Source organism: Stenella coeruleoalba, assembly GCF_951394435.1.
Source record: "Stenella coeruleoalba genome assembly, chromosome: 12".
In the NCBI taxonomy this organism is placed as follows: domain Eukaryota; kingdom Metazoa; phylum Chordata; class Mammalia; order Artiodactyla; family Delphinidae; genus Stenella; species Stenella coeruleoalba.
Genome location: NC_137158.1, coordinates 69,076,184 through 69,101,527, shown reverse-complemented (window position 1 = coordinate 69,101,527; position 25,344 = coordinate 69,076,184). Strand labels below are relative to the sequence as shown.

General features: G+C 40.1%; 1 protein-coding gene across 3 annotated transcripts in view; it reads right to left on the bottom strand.

Annotated features, from left to right (window-relative positions):
* Positions 1-25,344, bottom strand: part of AIG1 (androgen induced 1) — a 237,624-nt gene that overhangs the window by 126,978 nt on the left and 85,302 nt on the right. For all 3 annotated transcript variants that reach the window (XM_079939224.1, XM_079939222.1, XM_079939223.1), the window contains one exon: positions 15,984-16,085. In XM_079939224.1, the coding sequence (XP_079795350.1) occupies positions 15,984-16,085 (102 nt within the window). The remainder of the gene's footprint in view (positions 1-15,983; positions 16,086-25,344) is intronic.

Genomic DNA, 25,344 nt, shown 5'->3' with positions numbered 1-25,344 from the left:
TAATTCTCCTTGTAGGATTTATGGAAAAGGAGTGAAATCCAAGAGAATAAAATAAAACTGAAAAAATCCCACTGACAAGTAAAAATCCATTCTGTAGGAAATAGAGTTATATAAAAGATTTATATTTTGTTTCATATAACTCAGAGGAAACCCATATCCCCTGTTAACTGCCGTCTCTAATTAGTTACAGACCATTTAACTCCATAAATATTTTCAAGGATTAATGATAACTGACACATGTATTATGCCTTTAATCTTCTAAGTAATGTTAATATTGATTCATTTTTCTTAGAATATTGGGGGTGGTGCCAGATTCTATCCCAGTAGAAACCGAGGCACCTTGTAACCAACGCATAATGGTTAGGTTGACCTGGTCATGCATGTTTACCCAGGTTTGTCTCTTTGCCGTGTCCTCCACTCAGCTCAGCTCCAGCCATCACCACAGTGACTTCCCTCTTTGTGTTCTTCCATCAACCACCTTCCTCAAACCCCAAGGAAGCCTAGATACCCATGAATTCAAGGGCTCTCCAACTTGACTGTGCTTCAGAACCACGTGAAGGAGCATTAAAAAAAAATACAGATGATGCATGGGTCCCATCGCAGACTGAATCGATCAGCATTCATTGGTTGGTCTCTGAGCACGAGACCTAAGCCAACCTGGCTGAACAACATTAGTGCAGTTTTAACGGCACGGAAAGAAGAAAGCATTATTCAAGACCTCTAAAAGTGAAGTTGTTTTTAAAGGGAAAGAGGAGTTCTCAATGGGGATCTGTAATGGTTAATTTTATGGGTCAACTTGACTGGACCACGGGGTGCCCAGGTATTTGGTTAAACATTACTCTGGGTGTGTCTGTGAAGGTGTTTCTGGATGAGATTAGCATTTGAATTAGTAGGCTGAGTAAAGCAGATTGTCCTCCCCAATGGGGATGGGCTACATCCAAATCTACTGTAGGCCTTAAATAGAATACAAGGCTGAGGAAGGGAGAATTTGCTCTCTCTGCCTAACTGTCTTCTAGCTGAAACATTGGTCTTCTCCTGCCTTTGGACTCAGACTTGGACTAGAACCTACACCATCAGCTCTTCTGGTTCTCAAGCCTTTGGACTTGGACTGAAACTATATAATTGGCTCTCCTGGGTTTGCAGCTTCAGATCTTGGGACTTTTCACCCTCCATAGTTACGTGAGCCCATTCGTTGTTATATACACACATCCTACTGATTCTGTTTCTCTGGAGAACCCTGACCAATACAGGATCATAGTTCTTTTAACTGTGTGTGCTAGTATAAATATATATGAAGGTACACAGAAAACATTTGAGAGAGATTCTGCAATGATAAAAGCCACAACAGAAAAGAAGACCAAGAGCCATCATGTTAGAATAAAGGTTGAGAAAGTTCCCGCCTTTGGAGAGAAGGCCCCTGTTCAGCTGAAGGGAGCTATGGGGGAATGCAGAATAGATCAATACAGTTTTCACAAGAAAATGCTTTACATTCTGTTCACATACACATAAGTAATCTCATGTGATTCTAATCAATAGGATGGTGAGAACGTGAATATAGATTAAAGGTGAAGGTGTTGTCTGACTTATATTGAATAGTGATAAGCTCCCTGCTTCCTCAGACCTAAGATGTTTACTGAAAAGATAAATGAAAAATACCATCGGGAGGAGAAAGGCAGTGCTGTGTGCTGAAGTCAGCAAAACAGCGACACGAGGATTCTCGGTGATCAAAAGCTCTTTGGCCTGGGCCTCTCTTTTTTATTCTGGTTCTCGGTCCCTATGGTCTGTGATCTATGATGTTGAATACCAGAGGTCACAGTGTTCCTGATGGGTGATGTTCCCTGCTGCATTTCCCTCTCCTTTTATCTTTCCTCCTTCAGTCTTTTATTCATGTTTTTCAGTCCTACTTCTACTAATTTAAGAAGTTGAGAGATGTTTTAGGAAATACACTAAAAATCAGTCATGTTAATATGAGAGAGCTTTATATTAGGAATGAGGGCTATTTGGCAAATTATGTTCTCCATTTTAAAATACTGAAAAGTGGAAAAAAAAAAAAAGGTAGTAACTGCAATTTAAAGCAAATCTTCCTAAATACAGACAAAGAAAACAGGATAAGATAAAGGAATCTTTCTGAGTTTCCTATGCCAGAACTATTCAAGCAAACTTTCCAAATACAGGCAACTGGGGAGAAAGAAAATTCACAAGCAAATAATTTAGCATATGACACTTAGTAAAATCTAATGAAAAATCACCAAACTTGATTTCAATATAAAACTGCTGCATGCAAAAACTGTTTTGCAAATGCATTACCGGTTTTAACATAAGTCGCTGTAGAAGGTGTGTTGCACTAGTTATATTCTATAATTTAGACTTTTAGCTTAGTTGTATGGCTTACTTATGTAACTCTACAAAATGATGAGTCTGGAAGGCTTGAGCTTATAAGGAAAAAATGCCTTCATTTTAGTGAGTCCAGTCTACACTCACAGAAATATCAAATTACTTATTGAAAAATCCCAGATGAAGTAACAAGGAATGTTCTGGGAAGTTGCTGTTGACAGTGTGTTGTCCTGATCTTATAGATGTATGTTTCCCAGGATTGCTTAGGGAGGATTATCAGCATTTAAAAAATGAGACTGGGGCTTCCCTGGTGGCACAGTGGTTGAGAGTCCACCTGCCGATGCAGGGGACACGGGTTTGTGCCCCGGTCCGGGAAGATCCCACATGGCGCGGAGCGGCTGGGCCTGTGAGCCATGGCCGCTGAGCCTGCGCGTCCGGAGCCTGTGCTCCGCAACGGGAGAGGCCACAACAGTGAGAGGCCCACGTACCGCAAAAAAAAAAAAAAAAAAAATGAGACTGGCCAGAGGTCTTTTACAGTCTCCTCAGGGAACTCTAGAGGGGTTGAATGGTCTTTTCTTCTTCTTTTTTAAAAAGAAGTATAGAATCTGATTTTGCATAAAAATCTGAGAGCTGGCTTCAGAGAAATAATGAAGAATTAAGAGAATTAAGTATGAATTAAGAGAAATGACTTGTTCCCCAATGTCCTTCCAACAGCCCACCTTGACTGCCCTGACCTTGGACTGTCGCAACTGTCCCATGTTGGTCAAAGCGAGGTCACAGGAGGGGAAGCTGAGGGGGACCTTTCCAAGTCATACCAATCCAGCAGCCTGATCACTGACTTCCAAATAAGGTTAAAGCACAGCTTCATTATCCAGAGCCTGAAATGTCAGCCAACTTCACCAGCATGAGAAGTGCAATCAAAAGGAGACATTGGGCACTGACTTAAAACACACCACTCAGTAAAACGGAAATCCATATAGCAACAACTGATGTCAACATCGCTGAACATTTTTAAACAACTGCAACAGATTACAATATGGGTGCGCAAACTGAGATAAAAGAATCGTTCCCTGCCTGGAGTCTAAATCCAATGAAATGGAATCATATCAACTGGGCAATTTTCAAGCACAAAGAGTTACTTCTTCCTACTGTCCTTTCTTTATCCACCACCTGCATCTTCATCCCCGTTTGCAGCTAACCCTCCATTTTAAGCTCCCATCTCCCCACTTACTGTTGGATCCTTTAAGCACCTTCCCTTCTTTCAGCAAATGTTTGAAAAGGGAACACCTAGGAGGAACAGCAGTGGGAAGCCAATTTTCACCATTACCTGATTTTTCCAACCTGTTACAAAGTGCAACTAATAAAATCAAGAGGGAGCATCATTCCTTGTGCACGTTCAACAGTCATGGTACACCAATACCAAATGAAGGGGCCAAGTTTTGACAATGTGATGAATACCCTTGTGGAAAGGGCTGGTGAAATGGCACTCCTTGAAGGCCCATATTTCACTAACTTGGCAAAACTTCGTTTCAAGGTCATTTCCAAATGCTCGTCTTGTGCAGAGCAGCATGCATAGAGCAGCAGTAGCGTGGCACCAGGTCAATCCATTAGTCATTGCTAGAGTGAGCCTTCTGTGGAGAGGCAGCCTGCTTCAGAGTCAGATGGGCTTTAGAAAAGCATGCCAAGAAAACCTGAAGATTTGAAATGTTACAGAAAAGAAGGTTGCTGCATCTTTTAGCTGCCTACTATCCTTGCAGACGGTGGCTTTTCATATTTTTATGCAAATATTACATCTCTACCCAGTGTGAAAGCCGGGTTAAAGAATGCGGTAAGTGAGTTTGTGCATATGTCTTCAATTGAGAACAGTGCTGAGTGCCAAACTTTGACCAAGCTAATCAGACTGTAGGTCTGTGTGAAAGCCTGAAGTGGTGGAATCTAGTTGCTATAGCTGCAAATTAAACAAATAAATGAGACACCATGGAATGCAGCAAAATATCTGTGGTCTGATCAGTTCATATTTGCCATATGTGTGAATATTAGCAGGCAAATTCTGAGTTTAAGTAAAGTTCTTTTCAAGAAGTGCAACTGAGGGCAAATGCTTAGAAATAAAGAAAGAAGGTCTGAAGTCTACGTCCAAAGATAAATAGTTTACATTTTATATGAGCTTTTAAGGAATTTCATTAACTTTTTAGGTTAGGGGTATATACAAATTCCGTGTTGCTACAAATACAAGATTTCCACCAGGGCACCTTCCCTGGAAGTTTTAGACAGAGTTTGACACTAATTTGTTACTTACTGTATGATGATAAGTTGAAATCATTAGCTAAGGGATTTACTTTATTTTCTTTTACCTTACCTTATCTCTTCCCGTCCTACTTTAGAGGATTTACACTTATTTGGCCTACTATGTGGCAGGCACTGGGCTATGTACTTCCACGGCTACAATCTCATGAATTCCCACAAGCTTTAAATTCCCCACTAGTGGAACTCGGCAGAGAAATTTAGAAAGACTGTTGGGCAGAGAATGCTATTCTGATTAGCCTCTTAAATCGCATATACTAAACTGTTTCCACGGAATAATAAAACTGGAGAAAACTACGGAGGTCACTTGGTTCAGTTCCCTTCTCTAGGTGGCTCACAGGTCTGCATCTATTTGAAGTGCGGCAAACAGAAACGGAGCGGCTTTTTTTGAGTTAACCTGGTGTGAGAAAGAGAATAGAGCAAAAAAGACATTCTGCTGTGTGTGCGGTCGCGGCAACAAGGACGTATAGAAAGGAATGTTTATTAACATCGATCTTTTTACCCTACACATATAGATAGTAGCAATGTGAACAGCAGCACGTGGACCTATAAGATAATTAGATCTATTACCAGATCACATGAATTAATGTATTTGATAAGGATGAAAAAGTTTGCATTAAAGGGAAACATTTCCACCAATCAGGGCTAATCTTTGCACTTCGGTTAAACATACCTTAACTAGATCATTAGGTGCAAGCTCCTTCTCTGAATATGGATACGGCAGAACAACAGGAAAAAAATCACTCTTGCTTAGATGAAAAGGAAAATAATTTAAAATGCCAAGCATGTTTACCAGTGTCTTGATGAAATATGTTTGTGAGCTACAACGACGATTCATGTTGAAAGACATCTCTTTAACTCGATGTTAAAGCTCCATGGAGAGAGGCCCTCGGTACGGTAAGTGCCGTGGGGTCAGGCAGCTCAGCATTCTACTCCCAGCTAGTCCCCTCGCCAGCGGGGAGAACTTGGACAAGTGGACGTCATTTTCAGTAACAGTTACTGCTGCCTGCTCTTCCTGTCTGCCACCACGTATGTCATCATCATCTAAATACCTGTCTTGACCTTAGGAATCAACCATCCTCTCCACGTACAGTTACAACGTGGTTATAATTTACTGCTCTGAAAAATCAATCATGTTGTTACTGACTTGACTCAGAGTGTTGTCTCCAAAGCAGCTTCAACTCAATGACACAAACTTAGGCACCGCAATTCAAGACAAAGAATACATCATTTTATTAAACCCCAGTATATCCATTCAATGATCCTCAAGTTCTTAGTCCTGCAGCTTCCCCAGAGCCCATCCCATATTTGCACTGCATTTAACAAGCTGGAATTCCCTAGGAATACGTCTTAGGGTCCTGCAATTTGTGGAAAAACAAAAACAACAACTTTAAATCTTAGCTTAACCACACTGGTCAGGTAAGAATGATGTGGAAGCTTTAGTGTAGAGAACAGTGAAACTGCCGAAAAAGTTAATGGAAGCTTGGACAACACTAACACGCAAGGACGACCACACCTGCCAAGTCATGTGAAAGTGTGAAAACACATCTAGACAAGCTGAAGCCTGCTCAGGGGAGACAGTGTGGTGAAGGGTGTGTATACCATTTCCTCAGTAAATGTTTACTGAGTGTGCACTTAATCCCTGACACTATGCTAGGCTTTGGAGGAAAGGATAAAAAATTTTGTTGTCCTTTATGGCCTCATATCCAATTGGAGGAGTAAGCAAGTAACTGAACAGTAACCAAACAATGTGATGAGAGAAAACATAGGTGTATAAACAAAGTGTCATGAGTGCAGTGAGAAGACCTACTCAGATGCCGAGGAGTCTCTGAACTACTTCACTCATAGGTGGTGTCTGAGAAAGAAATGCAGAAAGGGGGCATCAGACCTTCAGTTCTTCTAGAAAAGTAACTGAGGCAGCAGTGCGGAGACAGGTCTGGTGATGAGACAGTGGGGAGGACAGAGATGAATTGAGCTTGTTGCCTCAGTTCAGTTGAGTGATGATGAAGCCTTGAACCAAAGCAAGGATGGTGGAGGTCAGGAGGCTGGGGTAGACTCAACAGGTACTTTGGAGGTATACACGACATGGCTTGCCAACTAGCTCTGAGGGGTCTGGTGAAAAGGAGCTTTTAGATGCATCTTGCCATTATTGAGATGGAGATGCAAGATGGGGTTACAAGATTTAGAGGAGGGGTTAATGAGGTTGTTTCGATATGTTTATCTCAAGGTCCTTGTGTCAAATGCAGAGTGTGATGCCCTATGAGACACTGGACCAGAAGTACAGACTTGGGAGTAACTCTTGTAGGGCAGAGACTGAAGTCATGAGGGAGAGTGAGACCCTTTTGGAAGAGAACATGAGGAGAACAAATAAGACTGGTGTTTCAATCTTGAACAGTGGATGAAGGGACTGGGCAGATTTGGACTTAAAAAGAACAGAAGGCTCAGTTCCTTATGAGAGTCTTTCCTAAGCTGAAGACCCCATGGTCTTGGTCTACTACTGAAGCTCCATCATCAGGGATGCTCAAGCAGAGACTGAATTTGCCATTATATTGTTCAAGTGATTCAAGTATCACATGGTGTATGGACCAGATGATCTTTAGAGTCACTTCTCAAGTCCAAGATTCTGGCATTCTGTGCCTCTGTGGCAGAAGATGCAGCTTTTCTCCCACTTCACTTTCTTTGGCAGCCATCACTGATGCTTGCTGAGGTTGGAACTTCAATTAAAAGGGAACTGGAAAGGATATAGGGATGGACTTCTGCCAAGGAGTTAAGTCTGTGGCTAATGAATGATCTGTCTGTGGTAGTGAAGAAGGAAGCCAGTTCCCAGGACAACACCTGCCTGCCTGTCCCCACCCGTCCCCCAACTATGAAGAGCTAAGGGCAGATGAATGGGAAACATATGAATGAAGTTTACTTTGAAATATCTATGGATTTAAGGATTAGGGGTAAGAAAACTTGAGTAAACCACTCTTTGGGTTTTGCTGACCCCAAAATATCTGAATATAATTTATAGACCTTCTGATGAACTCACACTACTGCTGGGCCTGCTCATCTATTAAATGTAGCAAGAAAAAGGGCAGAGTATAAGCCAAGTAATATTAGCCTTGAATTCTACCCTTGCATGGAAAATCAGTTCTACAAAGGAATTTGTGATGGCAGGAAGTTACTTTAAAAAGCCATCTGGCTATTACCCTAGAGAAAAAATACCCAAATAAAGCAATCAATATATGGAAGAGCTTTTCAATACATTTGATCCAGGCTATTACTTATCTGGCCTGTAGCTCTTAGATGTTCCAAGGACCCATGGTGTGTTCTTCAGACATCAATTCTGGCCTTTTCAGGTAAGAGAAACAATATATGTACAACCAATAAGCCCCTCTGGGGGGACAGCAGGCCGTGCATGCAAGGTTTGGCTGCAGTGCAGCTGAATTTGAAAAGTGAAGTACAATACAAGGTAGGAAAAAAGTGAATGGTTTGGGGTTGCATTCTCTGTCAACAATTATGGAGGGGAAACGAGAAAGAGTGGGGTGAAAGAGAACAAGAGAAAATGCAGACACAGAATATTGATAAAGTCGATTCATTCATGCAATAAATTAGGTACTGTTCCAGGTGCTAGGGATAAATCAGTCTCTAAAACAAAGATCCCTGCCTTTGTGGAAATTAAATTCTAGACGAAGGAGATGGACAATAAGCTCTAAACACAACATATAAATAAAAGCATATAATATGTCAAAGGCAGTAAGTGCCATGAGGGGGATAAGGAGAAAGGTACGGGGATTCCGGGGGGATGGGGTGGCTTCGGGGCCTAATAGGCTACTCAGCATAAGCCTTACTGAGAAAGTGCCATTGAGCAAGGATTTGAGGGGGTGAGGAAGTGAGTTAAGCAGATCTCTGGTGGAGAGCATTCCAAGACAAGCAGAGTGCTTGGTGTGCTCAAGGAACAGAAAGGAGGCCAGCTCAATCTACTAACATCTACTGATTCGTCAAATGATTATTGAGTACCTATACTATGCCAAGGACTATGCCAGGCACTGAAGAGAGAAAAATTAATCCCCAAAGCTCAAGAAGCTATGAAGGAGATATGGTGTTTAAAACTGTGTGGTTTGGCCGTGACATTGTGCCTTCTTTACCCTAGGACATTTTTAATTCCCTTCCCCCCCACCCCGGTCTTCCTCTTTCTCAACTCCTATTCGATCTCCCTCCTTGTCGTGGCCATTTCTCTTCTTACCCATGATGTTCCCTCCTTTCCTTTTCTCTTCTCCCTATCTTTTCCCTTTCCCCATCCTAGCCTCTCTATCTCCTCCTCTTCTTTCTTGCTTCTTTCAGGACTTTTTCTTTACCTTTGATTTCCTGTAGTTTAAAAGTGATACGCACAGGCGTAGGGTTTTTTGTTTGTTTGTTTTGATTTGTTTTGGCATTTATCCTGTTTGGTGTCCGCTGAGCTTCCTGGATTTGTGGTTTAAGGTCTAAGATTAATTTGAGGGAAATTCTCAGTCATATTTCTTCTGTTTCTTTCTCCTTCTTCTCCTTCTGGTAATCCCATCATGCATCTGTTACACCTTCAGTAGTTATCCCATAGTTCTTGGATGTCTGTTCTGCTTTTTCAGTCTTTGTTCTTTATGCCTTTTGGTTTTTGAGGATTCTGTTGATATATTTTCTAGCTCAGAGAGTCTTTCCTCAGCTGTGTCTAGTCTACTAATAAGCCCACCAAAGGCATTCTTTATTTCTGTTACACTGTTTTTTATTGCTAGCATTTCTTTTTGGTTCTTTGCTAGGATTTTCATCTCTCTGCTTACATTGCCCATCTGTTCTTGCATGACGCCTACTTTTTCCCTTAGCATATTAACCAGAGTTGTTCTAAATTCCCAGTCTGATAATTCCAACATCCCTGCCATGTCTGGTTCTGATGCTTGCTCTGTCTCTTCTAATTGTGTTTGTTGTCTTTGGTATGCCTTGTGATTTTTTTTTGATAGCCGGACATGATGTACTGAGTAAAAGGAACTCCTATAAAAGGCCTTTAGTAATATGGTGGTGAGGTGTCAGAGGAGGAAAAGTGTTCTACAGTCCTATGATTAGGACTTAGTCTTTTAGTGAGACTGTGCCTCTGGACTATGAACTTCCCAAGTGTTTCTTGGGGTTTTTTTCCCCCTCAGGTAGGACAGGAAGGCTAGAGTCAGCTGGAGTTGGGTATGTCCCTCCTTCCAGGTCAGTTAGGCTCTGATGATACCTCAGCAGGTTAGACTCTGGTTAATTAGTTTCCATTAAGGTCAGGCTTTGTTAAGAGCTGAGTGTTCTGATGTATTTCACAATGATTCCTTTTCTCTTCCCTCTGCTGGAAGCATGAGGGGATGTTTCTCTGAAACTTATTGTGGGAATCTGGTTGAGCTCCTGCAGGTAATCTCACAATATTGTGGGAACCTCTCTATGCCTGGGCCACCCTGGACTTTCTCACTCTCAGGTTGTCCGCTCTGAGCCTCCAGTAATCCATCAATTACCATTCAGGTTTCCCTCCCCAGGTGCTGGTTCCCGCAGCGGTTTCTGCTGAGGAGACTCTGCTCCAGTTTAGTTGTAATTCTCTGTATTTGCTTGTCTGTCTCTCTAACCTTGGGGCAGTGGTTTGCTCTATGTTCTCCCTTCTCATATGGATCCAAGAAGAGTTGTTGATTTTTCCAATCTGTTTAGCTTTTTACCTGTTATGATGGTGTTGCAACTTCCAAGCTCCTCATATGTGGAACCAGAAAACCCTCTTCGTCTCTGCCTCACAAACTTGTTCAAAGGTTTCTCAAACATCATTTAAAAGAATACATTGTCTCAATTTACAATATTTCCAGGTGAAATAAAAAATAAGAAAGAAAATTGACAAAAGCTAAAATAAAATACCTTAAAATCCATTACTGATTTAAAAGAGACAGAATAATCGAATCTTCATGTCAAACTTTAGACGGGCAATATCTAACACAGGAGAATTGGGCTTGGTAGAACTAATGACCACAAATGAAAATTCACAATGGAAGAAGCTAAAATCAGTAAAATTTGACACGAGAAAAGCTTATGGACGAGAACAGTATTCAATAATTCTGAAAGTATCTGCCTCACTGTGGATGTAGCTCTCCTTCTTGTTCTTTGGGGTCTTATTTGTTTTCTTTGGGAGGTCCATTGGGAGCCTTGGAACGAAGTTCCCAAGAAACTCCTGACCTCTGTTCCAGTCTTACTTTTATTTTTGAAAATTTTCAGGTATCTTCTAGTTACTTTAGAATATATTGTGAAAATTGAGAAACATAGTTTTTTCATATGAAAAAGAAGGTCTTCTTTCAGTCAACAACTTATTCTATGAAATATCCAATATCAGGGTGGCAGACTCCATGGGTCATGAAATGCATAATCTTTCTATCCCAGAAAAGGAAAATTTCTATAAGTTGTATTATTTACCAAAAGAATAATGTCAAATTTGAGTTCCTGCAAAACCAATGATCATCCAAGTGGTATTTAATGCCTTCTTTTCTGGGAAAGACAGATGTACAAAGACTTTGGTAATTACCAAATGTCAAAGTAATATTGAACAGAATAAACATTTTCCTAAATTAAGGTTCTCTTGAGGATCAGTTACATATAACAAGAACAACTGACAAATCAAGCATGATGAGAGGTGGGATTTATTTTTTTGTCTCCTGATAAATTATATGGGGAATGAATAACTCCTCTTGTGATTAGAAGAACATCTAGGTCATGTCTGCTTAAAGATCTGTGGGATAATAATAATATTCTAACCTTCTGCCGTGCTTGGCATTCTCAAAAGCACTTTATAAACATTAATTAGGTCTTCAATAAGCTGAGACTGTCTTGTTGGTTTTTTCCTGTTATAGCATCACTGAGAGTCTGCAATTTTTCTAGAGTTTAAATATTTATTTACTTATTGCTTTTAAAGTGTATTTACTCCATTGACAATGCTTTAAAATTATAATCAGCATTAGAGAAATGTTCACAGTTCTACTTTTGCAACTAAGAAACAAGCCAGAGTAACAACAGTGCTTCTCCTTGCCCGAGTGAACAGTCTGTTGGTCTGGGAAACTGTTTTCTTACTTACCTTCATCCACTTCAAACATGCCCTTCCCATCCTTTAAAACTGCATGTGTTTTTCTCATCCTGTAACTACACAGTGCCTACCAGGGTGCTTTGCACGTGGTGGGTTTTCAAAAAATGTTTGCTAGATTGAATTAAACCAAAGCTCAGCCCGCATATGTGGCAGCCATGCGGAATCCTACCACAACTATCTGTGACCACTCTCATTACATTTTGGAAACTCTGATTCATTTGCTGATATCACTACTTCTGTTTTTCTTTTGTCTGATTCTCAGTGGACTGAGAATAAAAGGTGATAGAAAGAAATAAATGTGAACTTGACATTCTTCTAAGTTTCAAAAGCAACTACACAAACATGCTTTACATTATCAACACTTAGTGAATACCTAATGGGCAGGTATGCTGTTTGAATTTCTGGGAATACAAAGATAAATAGGGTTGCAAGGACAGAACAATTTTTGATTTTGGATATCGAACTGACTCCATTTAAATGTGCTATACTGGAGCTTCCCTGGTAGCGCAGTGTTTAAGAATCCACCTGCCTATGCAGGGGACATGGGTTTCGAGCCCTGGTCTGGGAAGATCCCACATGCCACGGAGCAACTAAGCCTGTGCGCCACAACTACTGAGCCTGCACTCTAGAGCCCGCGAGCCACAACTACTGAGCCTGCGTGTCACAACTGCTGAAGCTCTTGCGCCTAGAGCCTGTGCTCTGCAACAAGAGAAGCCACCACAATGAGAAGCCCGTGCACCGCAATGAAGAGTAGCCCCCGCTCGCCGCAACTAGAGAAAGCCCATGCGCAGCAGTGAAGACCCAATGCGGCCAAAATCAAATAAATAAATAAACAAACAAATAAATAAATGTGCTATACTTTATATGTTTGTATTTTTAGTTGTAGTAAATTAAAATTCTTTGTGTGGAGGGTGTGTGGGTGTGTGCTATTTTAATGCAGCCTGGAGATAAGCTAGTGTTTACACAGCAAGGGTGTATTACCCTTCTATTCACCCATTTCCTCTTCCCTTCTGCAAATAAACTCTAGGATTGCTTGCTGAGAGAAAAGAGGAAGACAATGGAAAGAAAGAGATAGGATATTTTCCTTTAGTTATAATCATGTCTAACTTTTGGCAACTTTAGTGTAAATCAAAATTGAAACCCCTGTGGATTTCAGACCCTGTAAGTTTTCTCTTATGCCTGTTTGAATGCTGCAAATTCAAGACTGACTTGATGATTCTCCTGAAATGGTGTCATGATAGACTTATACACTGCATCTCAGTTCTGTGGTTCAGGGCTCTGGATCCCTAGAAATTATGTTGAGATTCTTCAAACAATGAATATGATTCTACACGTAAGAACAGAGTAAATTCTCTCTTGGAATTCTTGTAGTTATAAAGATCTAAGCAGGCAATGATAGTGAGCAGGCCTAGAGAGCCGTAAACCATTTGCAGAAATATTTGACGATTACAAATTGAACTAGACAGTATTAAATAAAATATGTTCTATCCTCCTACATTCTTAGATATATTTTTGTAAAACAAAATAAAAAATATGATTGGATGAGTAGTAAAATTTATAAATTACAAATGTAAATATTTAGTATAATATAAATATCCCCAAATTTTATTTTCTTGCCTTCATTTCAGCAAATTCACTAAATATGTTTTTATAATGGAAATTCTTACAAAACTGGAGCTCTACTGACAGTACTAATCTAAAATATCAATTAAAAATAAAATTTAATTATAATTAAGGTGTACACAACTTGAGTGTTTTCATCAAAATATGAACATTAAATAAATGTAAAAATTTTAATGAATTATTTTCATACGTTAAAATTAGATATTCAGAGGTAGCTATTAAAATTAAAGGCAAATACAAACTATAATTAATTAAATACAATTTTTAAAAAGCTGAAAATGCTGATTTAATTTTTTGATGTTTCATAAATCATATTACGCATTTTTTATAAAGATTAAATTATTCATGATTGCAGCACTGAATGTTCATATTTTAATTGCCAATCCAAAGCATCAGCACCATGTTTTATGCGTGATGTATTTAAAGTTTCACATATACATATTTAGAGTAATGTAAACTGTTTAATATTGCAAAATATTCCTCAGCCATCAAATGCAACTTCTTTGTTAGTAATTCTGGAACCATGAATTGGAACATGAAAAAAAGCCAAGAAATGGTCATTCAGCTTTTCTAAGACAAAATTCATTGGGAAAGAAACCTATTGAGCTCATATTATCTGAGAGGACTTGACATGTTCGTTAATTTATTTTTCCCTTTCCTAAATATTTCTGTCACTCAAATCCTCCTTGCATTTCTAAGTAGTGTTTTTCTCCAAGAGTGAGAATTTTAACCCATCAAAGTGAATCAAGGGAAAATTAGGAGCGTCCAGCTGAAGTTCTAATAACTTCATACAAACTTAATAAACCATTCATTCGCAACATTAGATGGTGCCAGGATCTGCAAAGATTGTGATTTATTCTCTAACCAGAAGGTAACACTGTACAGTTTAGGGATGTAGACAACAGGCCAGATTGCCCAGGACTCTTCTTCTATAGCACATGATGTAATCATTTGTTCTCAGCTAAGGCCCTTCTGGTGTCAGAAACCTTCTAAGCCTCAGTTTCTTCATCTGTAAAAGGGATAATAATTTCTTGTTCGTAGAACCACTGGGAAAATTAAATTACATAGCCTGGCACACAGTAGGTTATCGAAAAATAGTAGTTATTAGTATTGACTGGCAAAGAATTATGGGGACTGGCTGTACTGCATTAGTCATCAATCTAATGATTAGGTACTTCTCTTCCTATATGCCAGGTGGCTGGGCAGAGACGCAGGATTCGAAGGCTGCCATTTTGCACTAGCTGTATAACATTTTTGCGGACATGTACCATGGAGAAATGAAAGTGTGGGGCCAGCACAGCTAACAGCAGAGCAAACTCGGCTTGTAAAAGTGAGGAAAGGCTCCATGAAGAAGACAGTATACAAGCTGGCAGGATAAGCAGGAGTTTCCCAGTGAAGAATGGAAAGGGCATTGGGGGCAGAGGATTGCAAAGACTTGGGAGTTCTGAAAGCATTTCCACATTCAAGAAAAGCAAAAAGTTGGAGAGAGGCAGAGTAACCATGTCAGGCTCCTGGTTCAATTTAATTGACAAGACCCAACACATTTGTTTGTAGCTAGACCTGAGGTGCCATGTTAATCATTCGACAGTGTGGCTCTAATTGGACTCAAGGAAAATTCCAGTTCTCTGAGATGTGCTACTTTTGAGGCGTTGGCTTACAAAAGGTTTGATCAATGGCCCTCAGTACAATAATGTTTGTTTGTTACTATACAGCATTTTCTTAAAATATACCAAAACTGGGGGCAGAAGGGAAACACTTACTTTGGACCTCAGATGCGTGATTTCCAGTTCTTCATTCCCCTATAATTTCTGTCATGGGTTGCCCTTTTCACTAGGAGCACCCAGGGACACATTCTAAAAATTGATGTAACCAAAAAATGCAGGCTTCTTAGTTAATTAGTTAACTAAGTTAAAACAGTGCTCAATTCCAGAGATGGAAAAGGAAGATGACACAAAATCTCTCTGCAGAAAATATACCCTCAAATCTTGTCAAGCAATGTGCAAACCAGCCAAAGTATTTGATTTGAAACTTGTGAAAGTAACATCATTGCTAAAGCATCCAAAAGAATTAGACTGAGAAGGAAAAGACCTCAAAGCTGCAGGCAAATACCCTGGGATGGGCAGACCCTGACAAGGTGGACGACCACTGCTAAGGACACCTCCAACGCCTGTGACTCTCCCAGGAAAGTAACAGCCCTGCCTCTCCTCCAGGGGAAATTCTCCAAGTACACTGGTTACTTTCAACACAATCTCACCGATGGAAAGCGGAGGAGGCACGGGGTGTCCATAGTGGTGCAGGTGGGAATCAATCCTTAGTCTTCAACAGGGGACAAGCCTTTGAATGGCACAGAAATTAAATCCGTCCTGGAGTGAGCCAATCGTATTATACCGAACACCACTGACACCTCTTATAAACTGTGGATTCATCTACTATGTAGTTTCAATAGTGACTCAATTTCATGAGAAGACATTTTTTATTTATGTTCAGTTTTCTTCTCTAACTGTACTCTCTCACTATAATTTTCAATTCACAGCTATTTAGGTAGATTCTGCGGACAGTCTAAATTAGAAAACAGCTCTTTAGTAGATCTTTTTTTTAAATAAAAGGAAATCATTAGTTTTAGTCCACTTACCATTCCATGATTCAGCCACCCTGGGATAAAATTATCAAGCAACTTCGGGTAAATCATCTCTCTGTCATAGGCATAAATGATCCAGAACACCGCTACAACGAACTGGAAGGGAAAAAGAGATCCTTTATTTCAAAGGCACCAACTGTCCACAGAATACAATTTGTTGGTTATCTATTGTTCAAAGAACCCAGCAAAACTATAACTTATAATGAAAGACAAATCAGCAAGCCAGCTAATGACTGCAAAGATTGTTCTAACTTCATCCCATTAGTGGTAACTGTGGGGGTCCCTCCTCTTTCCTTGATCTCCCAACTGTGTTCTCTCAGGCGAAGGGCTCTGTTTGTGAGGGAGAGAGAGATGGCCTCTCTGACATCTGGAACAGCTCCCTTCCAGGGCTAAGTGTGTTGGTTTGATTCCTCTCAAGAGGGTTTAAAAGTTCATTGGTGGTTTTTTGGATCCCATTCCCCACTGTAAAGCGTTAGAACACATTCAAGAAGCTGTAGTGTATTTTCCTTGAACCCATCATGTGGTTTAAATTAATCTTCACGTTCTCAAGTTTCTATTTCATCACTCACAGCATTGAAATCACTACTATAAAATGTCCCAAAGTCACAATTCCAGCAAATGTATTAATTTATATAGCCTAAGCGGGGGCTTTAGCGACACTGAGAAGCAGAGTGTACGAACAGTTAAGGAAGATTCCTAATTTATGAATAATTCATAAATTCATCTGGATTCCAGAGGTTTATTTTGACCCATCAGCAACATCATCAAAAAAAGCGAGGAGAGTACTCAGTTTATTATCTTACCTTTCCTCAAACTAATGGTGAGAGAAGAAGCTCCGATAAAATAAAGAAATGAATGGCCCAAGGACTTAACCTTCACCATAGAATTTTTTTTAAAAAAATGAATGCTTTTGTAAATAGTCTATAAATGTAGCATGTAGAAAAGGGAATGAACCGTCCCAGAGGGAGGTCTCATAGTCTCTTCAGAGTTACGTGTCAAAATAATAAATACTACGGAATGATAAAATGTGGCATGAATGTTAAACAGAAACAATTTTATCTCATTTCTTGTAAGTCATCCATGCCCTGACATTTTATTAATAATATAAATTTTATTGCCACTTTTTATAAAACTCCTGGTGTTTATAGCTCAAGGCTAGTAATCAGAAGGATTCCAAAGTTCTTTTAGAAGTACGTCAGTTATCACACGGATAGTCTTAGCCCGAAAAAAAATTCACCCTTAAAACCCAGGACGTTATGAACATTCACTGATTCATAAAACACATTGAATGATAATTACAATAGGCAACTGTAGATAACACACGTAGTTTTAATACCAGATTAGGGTCCCCAGTTATTTATCCTGCTTTTGGGGCAACTATTTTCACCCAGTGGATAAATGCACAAGAGGAAAAAAGAAAAAAACATCTATTATCAGCTTAAGGTTAACTATCGTCAGGATCTTTCCAAGTACAACAAATAATTTTTGAATTATCCGCAATTTGGGTTTGTTCATTCCACTACTAACTTCATGTGTATTGAATATCAGTGTTCCCTGCTCTCAGACCTGGGTGGGCTCCGTGCTTTACAGTCTTGTTACGCAAAGTGTGGTCCCATGGGTCAGCAGCACCCACGCCACCTGAGAGCTTTTTAGATGTGCAGAATGCTAGGTCCCAGCCTGACATGTTCTGATCCTGTATTTTAATAAGATCCTGAGGTCATTCCTATGCACATAAACGTTTGAGATGTCCTGCTTCGGAAGGCTCTGCTCCAGCCACCTGGAACCTCCTCCCTCGCCATGGAGTGAGGCAATCCCAGGTCCAAGAGGCTGGTCTACCCAGAGCCTGCACCCCCTCCCCTTCTAAACCACATCCTGGGAAACCATGACCCTGGAATTTCCTGTCTAAGTAGACACAAGTATGCCTCAGGGCCTGTGTGGGTCTCCTTCTCGGGTCTGACCCTGGAAGACTGACTGTGCAATAATGTTTGTATCCCTTGACCAGAGAGATGGTTAAGGGGTATTTATTCCTGTAGGATGAGAACCAAAGTTTTACATGTGGCCTGGGTGTCCACACACAGGCATGAAACCGTTTCAATCCTGGATGGAGCCATCAGTAGAATCCCTTTACCTTTGCCACATAGTGTAATTTAATCATGACAGCGACATCCCATCACAGTCACAAGTCCCCTTCCATACTCAAGGGGAGGGGATTATACAGGCCTGAGTAGCAGGGGGCAGAATCTTTGGGCCGTCTTAGATTCCTGCTTACCATATGCTTCTACTCTTCTTTTCCAATATTGTTTTGGCTATTTTAAGTCCTTGGCATTTTCATTTAAATTTTAGAATCTCAGCTTGTGAATTTCTACAAAAACATCCCCCTAGAATTCTGATTATGACTGTACTGAATCAGTATATTCAATATGAGATGAAAAGACATCTTAACAATATTGAGTCTTCTAACCTATGACCATAATTTATGTCTCCATTTATTAAGATCTTTAATTTCTCAATGTTCGTAGTCTTCAGTGAGAGCTCTTGCACATATTTCAAGTCTACCACTAAGCATTTTATGTTTTTTCTGCTATTGTAGATAGCATTAAATTTTATTTTTTATTTTTTTTATTTTTTGCTGTACACGGGCCTCTCACTGCTGTGGCCTCTCCCGCCGCGGAGCACAGGCTCTGGACGCACAGGCCCAGCAGCCATGGCTCAAGGGCCCAGCCGCTCCGCGGCATGTGGGATCCTCCCGGACCGGGACACGAACCCGTGTCCCCTGCATCGGCAGGCGGACTCTCAACCACTGCGCCACCAGGGAAGCCCTAAATTTTTTTTTTTTTTTTTTTACATTCTTTGTTTGCTAGCATATAAAAACACAAATGATTTTTTGTATATTGACGTGGTATCCTGTATCTTTGCTAAATTCACTTAGTCATTTGAGTGGTTATGTTATAAATTATTTTTGGTTTTTATATGTACACGATCTACAAATGAAGACAGTTTTTCTTCTTTCTTTACAATTTGTGTGCCTTTTCGTTCTTTTTCTTTTCTTATTGCACAATATTGACCAGAAGTGATGAAGAGTGAGCATCTTTGTCTTCTTCCCTACTTAGGGAAAGTGTTCAGTTTCTCAACATTTCAGTTTAATATTAATTGCAGGTCTTTCTTAGGTGTCTTTTATCAAGTTGAGGAAAATCTCTCCTATTCTTAATTTATGTATATAATGAATGAGTGCTGAATTTTTTCAGATAGCTTTGCTGCATATCTTCAGGTGACCATGTATTTTTTTCTCCTTTATTCTGTTAATATGATGAATGACAGCAATTGATTTTTAATGTTAAACCAACCTTTAATTCCTGGTCATTATGATGATCTTTTTTTATTTAATTTAATTTTTTAATTTTTAATTTTATAATATTTTATATATTATTGGATTTGACTTGCTGATATTTTAAGGAATTTTTTCCATCTTTATTCATAAAGTATATCAACGTCTAGTTAGTTTTTTTTTTCTCATAACGTCATTTTCTAATATTGGTTACAGGAGGATAATGCTGGTCTCAAAAAATAAAGTGGGAAGTGTTCTCTCCTCTATTTTGTGAAGGACTTTGTGCAAGGTTGGTATTATTTCTTCCTTACCTATTTGATATACTTCTCCAGTGGCATCATCTGGACTTACAAGTTTTCTTGTGAGAAGATTTAATTGTGAATTCAATTTCTTTAATAGATATAGAGGTTTTAGGTTTTCTATTTTTTCTTGAGTTACTTTTAGTCATTTTTGCCTTTTATAGATTTTCTCCATTTCATCTAAATTTTTGAGTTTATAAAGTTGTTCTTAATATTCTGCTATGGAAATCAGCAAATGCTACAAATCAGGTAGTTCATCCTTAGAGAGCTGGTTGTTAAAGTTTGCCAGCACATCACTCTGGAGAGCAACTTTCTGTTCACCAGGAATGATCATTCATGGTGTCCCTACCACATATAAAGCATTGTGGGGTTGATACTTAATAGTGCAATTTGGCCAATCCTTTGACCCTTACCATAGATTGACGGAATTATATGGGTTATTAAAAGCAAAGTGATTTTCAAGAAAGTGTTAGTCACCTTTCTCAGTGTAACACTAGAAGATCAAGATGTACAGCTAACTGAGTAACCAGCCTTCTAAACAATTCTTGAGATAAAAACACTGCACAGATGGTAGCTTCTTGGCTTCCTGCACTGACATCCTCTTGATGGTATGGTCATCAGCAAACCCAAAATAAGTTTGAACTCTATTACCAGGGCATGGATATGAACAAAAATAGGTTCTCTTGGACAGACTAAGTGATACTGAAACGTCCTACTGTTGTGAAGAAGCTTCTTCTCTGGCCAGGACCGGTAGCCAGCTGTTCCTCAGCACACACCTGCTGCTTCTGTGCTGCCAGGACCAGAATACTGTACTGGAACTGAGAGTGGGAGAAGCACAGTCACTTCCGAGTTCTTCAAGCTTCCCAGACAAAACACTTGTGTTACAGTGGTTATTGAGGCCTCATTTGAACCCCCCGGAAGGATTAGAAATAAACACAAAAGAAAACTGGATTCATACTTTGTCTCTTTTTGTAAGGAGTCTCTCATATGGAGTCCAGTAGAAGCTGAAGCTAATCAGCTTTGGTTTAATTCTAAGAAAAAGCTTTACTGATCAGTGGGAAATTCCTTGGAGTTTAGTAACACCAATTAGAATGCAAAGGATGTCACAGAGACATTTCCCCTGAAGGAGGCTAAAATGTCACTTATGTGTAGATTGGTCTGTGAAGGCCATTTAGCGTGATCTCAAACATCCACTGTTGAAGGAGGGAAGGAGGAACTAAATGAATGCATCTTTAAGTTTGCAGCTTCAACATGACTTGAGTTTATAGAATTACTTTCCCTTTTAAAACAAATCTATTAGTACTCAGACTTTACCAATTACTGATTGGAAAACATTTAAATTCTCTTTTGGGCTCTACTCCTTTGCTTCTAGATTTCCTTTTCATGATTTTCTTTCCCATCGATTCTTTCCAAAGTCATACTGTTGCTGAGAAGTAACATTTAGACATGTTTCCAGTTGTGATTTCTCTTTCCAAATGCACAAAGCATGAGAGTAAGTTGTGTGCTCTGGACGCTAGCTGGCTTTGTCTCTGATGGCCTCCATGCAGACAGTGAATGCCTCATTTTGACACGGCCCTTGTCTTCCCACTTTGCACATCTAGGAGATCCTGAGTCCGCAGGTGCTCTCCTTCTGGCTGACTTCCCTCTGCCACACCGTTAACTTCAGAAATGCACAGGGAAGCATAGGGCACTCTGAAATGTTACAGTATCTTTTGTTCCAGAGTACAATTTTTTTCTAGTACTCATTCCTAGAAGTGTGACAAAGAATTCCTCTACTGTAACGATGAGGCTGTGAGTTACATTATATTTTTTTATGCTGTACATTCTACTCAAATTACTTTAAAACCAGAATCTCCATGTAGAGAGTTTCTAAAGCACATGTTGATGTTACACCTTTCTCATGGCTTTCATCTTTTTGGTAGAGTTTATAATTTCTCCATATTTACCCACACTTAGGCCCTTAATTATCTTTTCTGACTGAGTAATTATGTGAGAATAAAAACCCAACTCCTACAGGAGCCCGCATGAGTTGATGCCTGCCTGTATTTCCAGCCTTCACTTGTACCGTATTCTTTCTTGCTCCCTAAGCTCCAATTGGCAATTTGATTGTTCCTAGAACTCATCATGTGCTTTCCTGCCTCAGAACCACAGCATTTTCCACTCTATGCCAGGAATGTCCTTCCCTCATTTTCATGTGGCTGGATCCTCTGTTCCTTCAGGTCTACTTTAGACAGCATGGAAGCCTCACCACTGTTCCATTATTTTCTATCAGAAACCCTGATAGAAAATAGGCTTTTTCTTGTTCAGTTGTTCACTGTCTGGCTCTTTTATGAGAAAGTGAAGTCTCAGGAAGTAGGGACTTCTCTGTCTTGTTTACTGCTGTTTCCCCACTAAATGGCATATAACATGTTTTTGGTAAAAATTTGCTGAATAAATGAATAAAGGTGCATTGCTGTTCCTTGTATGTGTCAGATCCCACATGTCCCAGAGAAGCAAGTGCCTCTTTACTTCTTCAATTTTCTTCCCATTGACCTAAGATTTCTCTTTTATGTTATCCACATTTTTTGTCCTCCTGTCTGTGGGGAGATAAGCCTTTCCTTCCAAGATTATTCTTTTAGCTCATCCCTTCTCAGATCTTTTATCCGTTAGCTCTTCTTTTACCTGTTTAAGTCTTCTATCATCTTAAAATAATCCTTCCCTGAATTTCTAGATCAAGATGGAAGACTAAAGGCTCTCTTTCTTGAAATCAACCAAGAATAAGGGGAATAAGAAACAGAAAGAAACCAATGGAAGCAAGGAACATCCCTAATCCAATAATCACTCTTCTCAGTGGGCTGCCAAGTGTTAGGGAACTTGAACACGGCCAGGGGGAGACACTGATGTGAGAAACAAGATCTGGGGGCTCTCTGGTCTAGTGAGCAGAACGGAGAGATTGCTACAGGTGACACACTGTAAGGGACACTCTGTGACCCTTGCTGGGAACCAGAGCTCTGAGATGTATGGGAGCCCTGGGGAAACGTTCAGGTGTCAGAGGTGATGATGTTCAGTATGGCAGTGGGCAAGCACGGCATCTCTACAAGAAGCAGGACGTGGGCATGTGAGGTAAACAAGACAGGATCTGTGGTCACCAGCCTGAACTGGACCGCTTCTGCTCACCTGATGAAGACCAAGGTTTCTGTCACCATACGACAGGGCTGTGATCAATATGAATCAAAGAGAGAGAAATGAGTCAGACCCAGAAAGAAACCATTCTCCAGGGGAGGGCGGTGGTGGGAAACAGACAGAAATTCAAGCTGCCCTCACTCAGTTCCTTAGGCTGTCTCTAGTTCTAGCCTTTCACAAATCGCTGGCTCTGAAAGAACAAACCAATTTAAGGATGAGTAATCATTAAAAAAGAAATAGCATGGAATGTATTCATTACATTACCACAAAAAAAGAGATACCACAAAAAAGAGAGCGAGATAAAGCTGAATATGACCAAATGGGCGGGGGGTAACTGAACAATACAAAACAGAAAATGGACTAATTAACTGATGATCAAATAATTCTCCATTAAAGAAAAGCAGTCAGAGATGAAAAATTGAGACTTAAAGAAGAGAAACTAGAGCGAGAGAAGGGGATAAAAGTGAATGGGTAGAATTTTGGCAAGAAATAAAGTATAAAAAATAAAACCACATAAAACTGAAAGTCGCATTATAAGCAGTAAAAGGAAAAACTGCCTTTGGTATAGATGGGGGTTTAGCTCTCCACGGTCCTGTGGACTAGGTACACTGAGAAACCTTCCTGCTGTGAAACATTAGGTGCTAAATAAATTACGACAAATATGCTTTCAAATGTATTGCTGAGCGGACAAGAAAGGAAGGGAAATCACTAGGAACCAAAAGCCCCATACAGACAAAAACGAACAAGGAAAAAAACCCAGAACAGTAGCAAACACAGAAACTGGGACTGCCCTGGAGGCAAACGCTAACACCAGAATCTGAGTGTTCTGTGAACTGTGGCCACTGAGATGGATGTCAGTGGCCTTGGGCCCATGCAAATCTAGGGACTGGGTCCTGAACCTGAGGGGCCTGGCCCACCTTCAAAGAAAGGGTAGGCTAGAGAAAGCACCCTTCATCTGGTTAAATCAATTGCTTTCTATTCCTAACTGCTAAGATTGTTTCAATCAAAAAGGTTTCATTTCATTGAATTTTGTTCTGCACTGAGATCATCCTTTTTCCTCCTTCATCTTTGTATTCACAAAAGCTATGTGTGGTGATAAAGCAAGTTTTGCAAAGTCAGAAAAGAAATTTTATACTTATATCAATTAACTGTAGTGGATATTGTAGTACTTATCCCAGATTCCCTCTTCAGGGTCCATGCATCCATCCTGCAGATGTTGGGGATATCAGTTGCTGGCCACTGTCAGCTGAATTCCTCATTAGAATTGCCCTCAGCTGCAAAGAACTGCTTTGCTCAAGGCCATGCCCCTACCGCAGGGACAGTCTAAATCCAATGACTTACGGATGCAAAGACCCAGCCCCTCTGCCTCAACTTAAGGCAACTCTGAAGAGTCATCCCTGCTCTAAGAGCTCCCAGGATGCCCGTTACAACTGCAGTGCGGGTCATCTTCTCCCTCTACCCAATGCTGTCTTCCTCACTTCCTAACAGGTATATCTCCCAAGAGCCCCCTCCTGCACGCACTCTCCATCTCAGAGCTGTTCACAGGGACCCCAATCCAAGACCACGCCATTCATGTAAAAGCTTAAATATGAAAACATTTGTTGTAAATCAATCACTGTAAAGAATTGTACAAAAATTAGTTGCAATCTCACCCTGCAGTAGTGAGTCATTGCCAAAAGGACAGGTATATCCTTCAAGATTTTTCTCCACGCATGTAAAATGCATTCCATACAGTATTTTACAAAATTAGGTCACACTATACCTAGTCTTCTGCAATTTTTTAATTTAAAAATATTTTTTAAAGATACCCCATTTTTCTGAAGCACTTCATAGTACCCCACTGTATGTTACACACCATCATTTACTTAAGCAGTCACTAATGAATACGTACGTTCGTTCCAATTATTACAATTTGCAATAACGTTGCAATAGACATGTTATGTTCATGGTTTTTGCACCTATATGAGAACCTCAGGGGAATAAATGACTAGACGTGAAGCTCTTGGATCCGAGGTCACCACTGCCTGTCGAGTTGACTTTCACAAAGGCTCCTCTGTCATTCCCAGCGCCAGCTGCCTTTACCCCAACTGCAGGCCACCATGTCCCTGTCCCTGTCCTGGACTATTGTGGTCACCTCTTGTCTAGATCCACTGGCTTCAGTGTCCTCTTAACTCTATTTCTACTTTTGGCCTCAGAGTTATAAAATGTTTGTTATAAAAACATTTAAGAACTTCCCAGTTTAAAGCTTCCGATGGCTCTCCCTTGTTTGCAGAATAAAATCCAAACTCCCTTTGTGATACGGCCCCAAATTCTCTTTGCAGTCCCTTGCCAGCTCCTTTCAGGAACCCAATCACCACACTATGTGTCATTTTCCAAACTCACCACACACCTCCAAGTACCCATTCCTTTGTGATTTTTATAACCATAGCTTAAAACTCATTACAATTATTTTTCAAAATCCAAGCTCAATCAGTGTTGCTCTCATTGTGCAGTTGTTTCCTGCCCTCCCCCATCCCAGTCTCTTATCCGGAGTAATTATTTCCTTCCCTGACCCACCACAGGTTTCTTC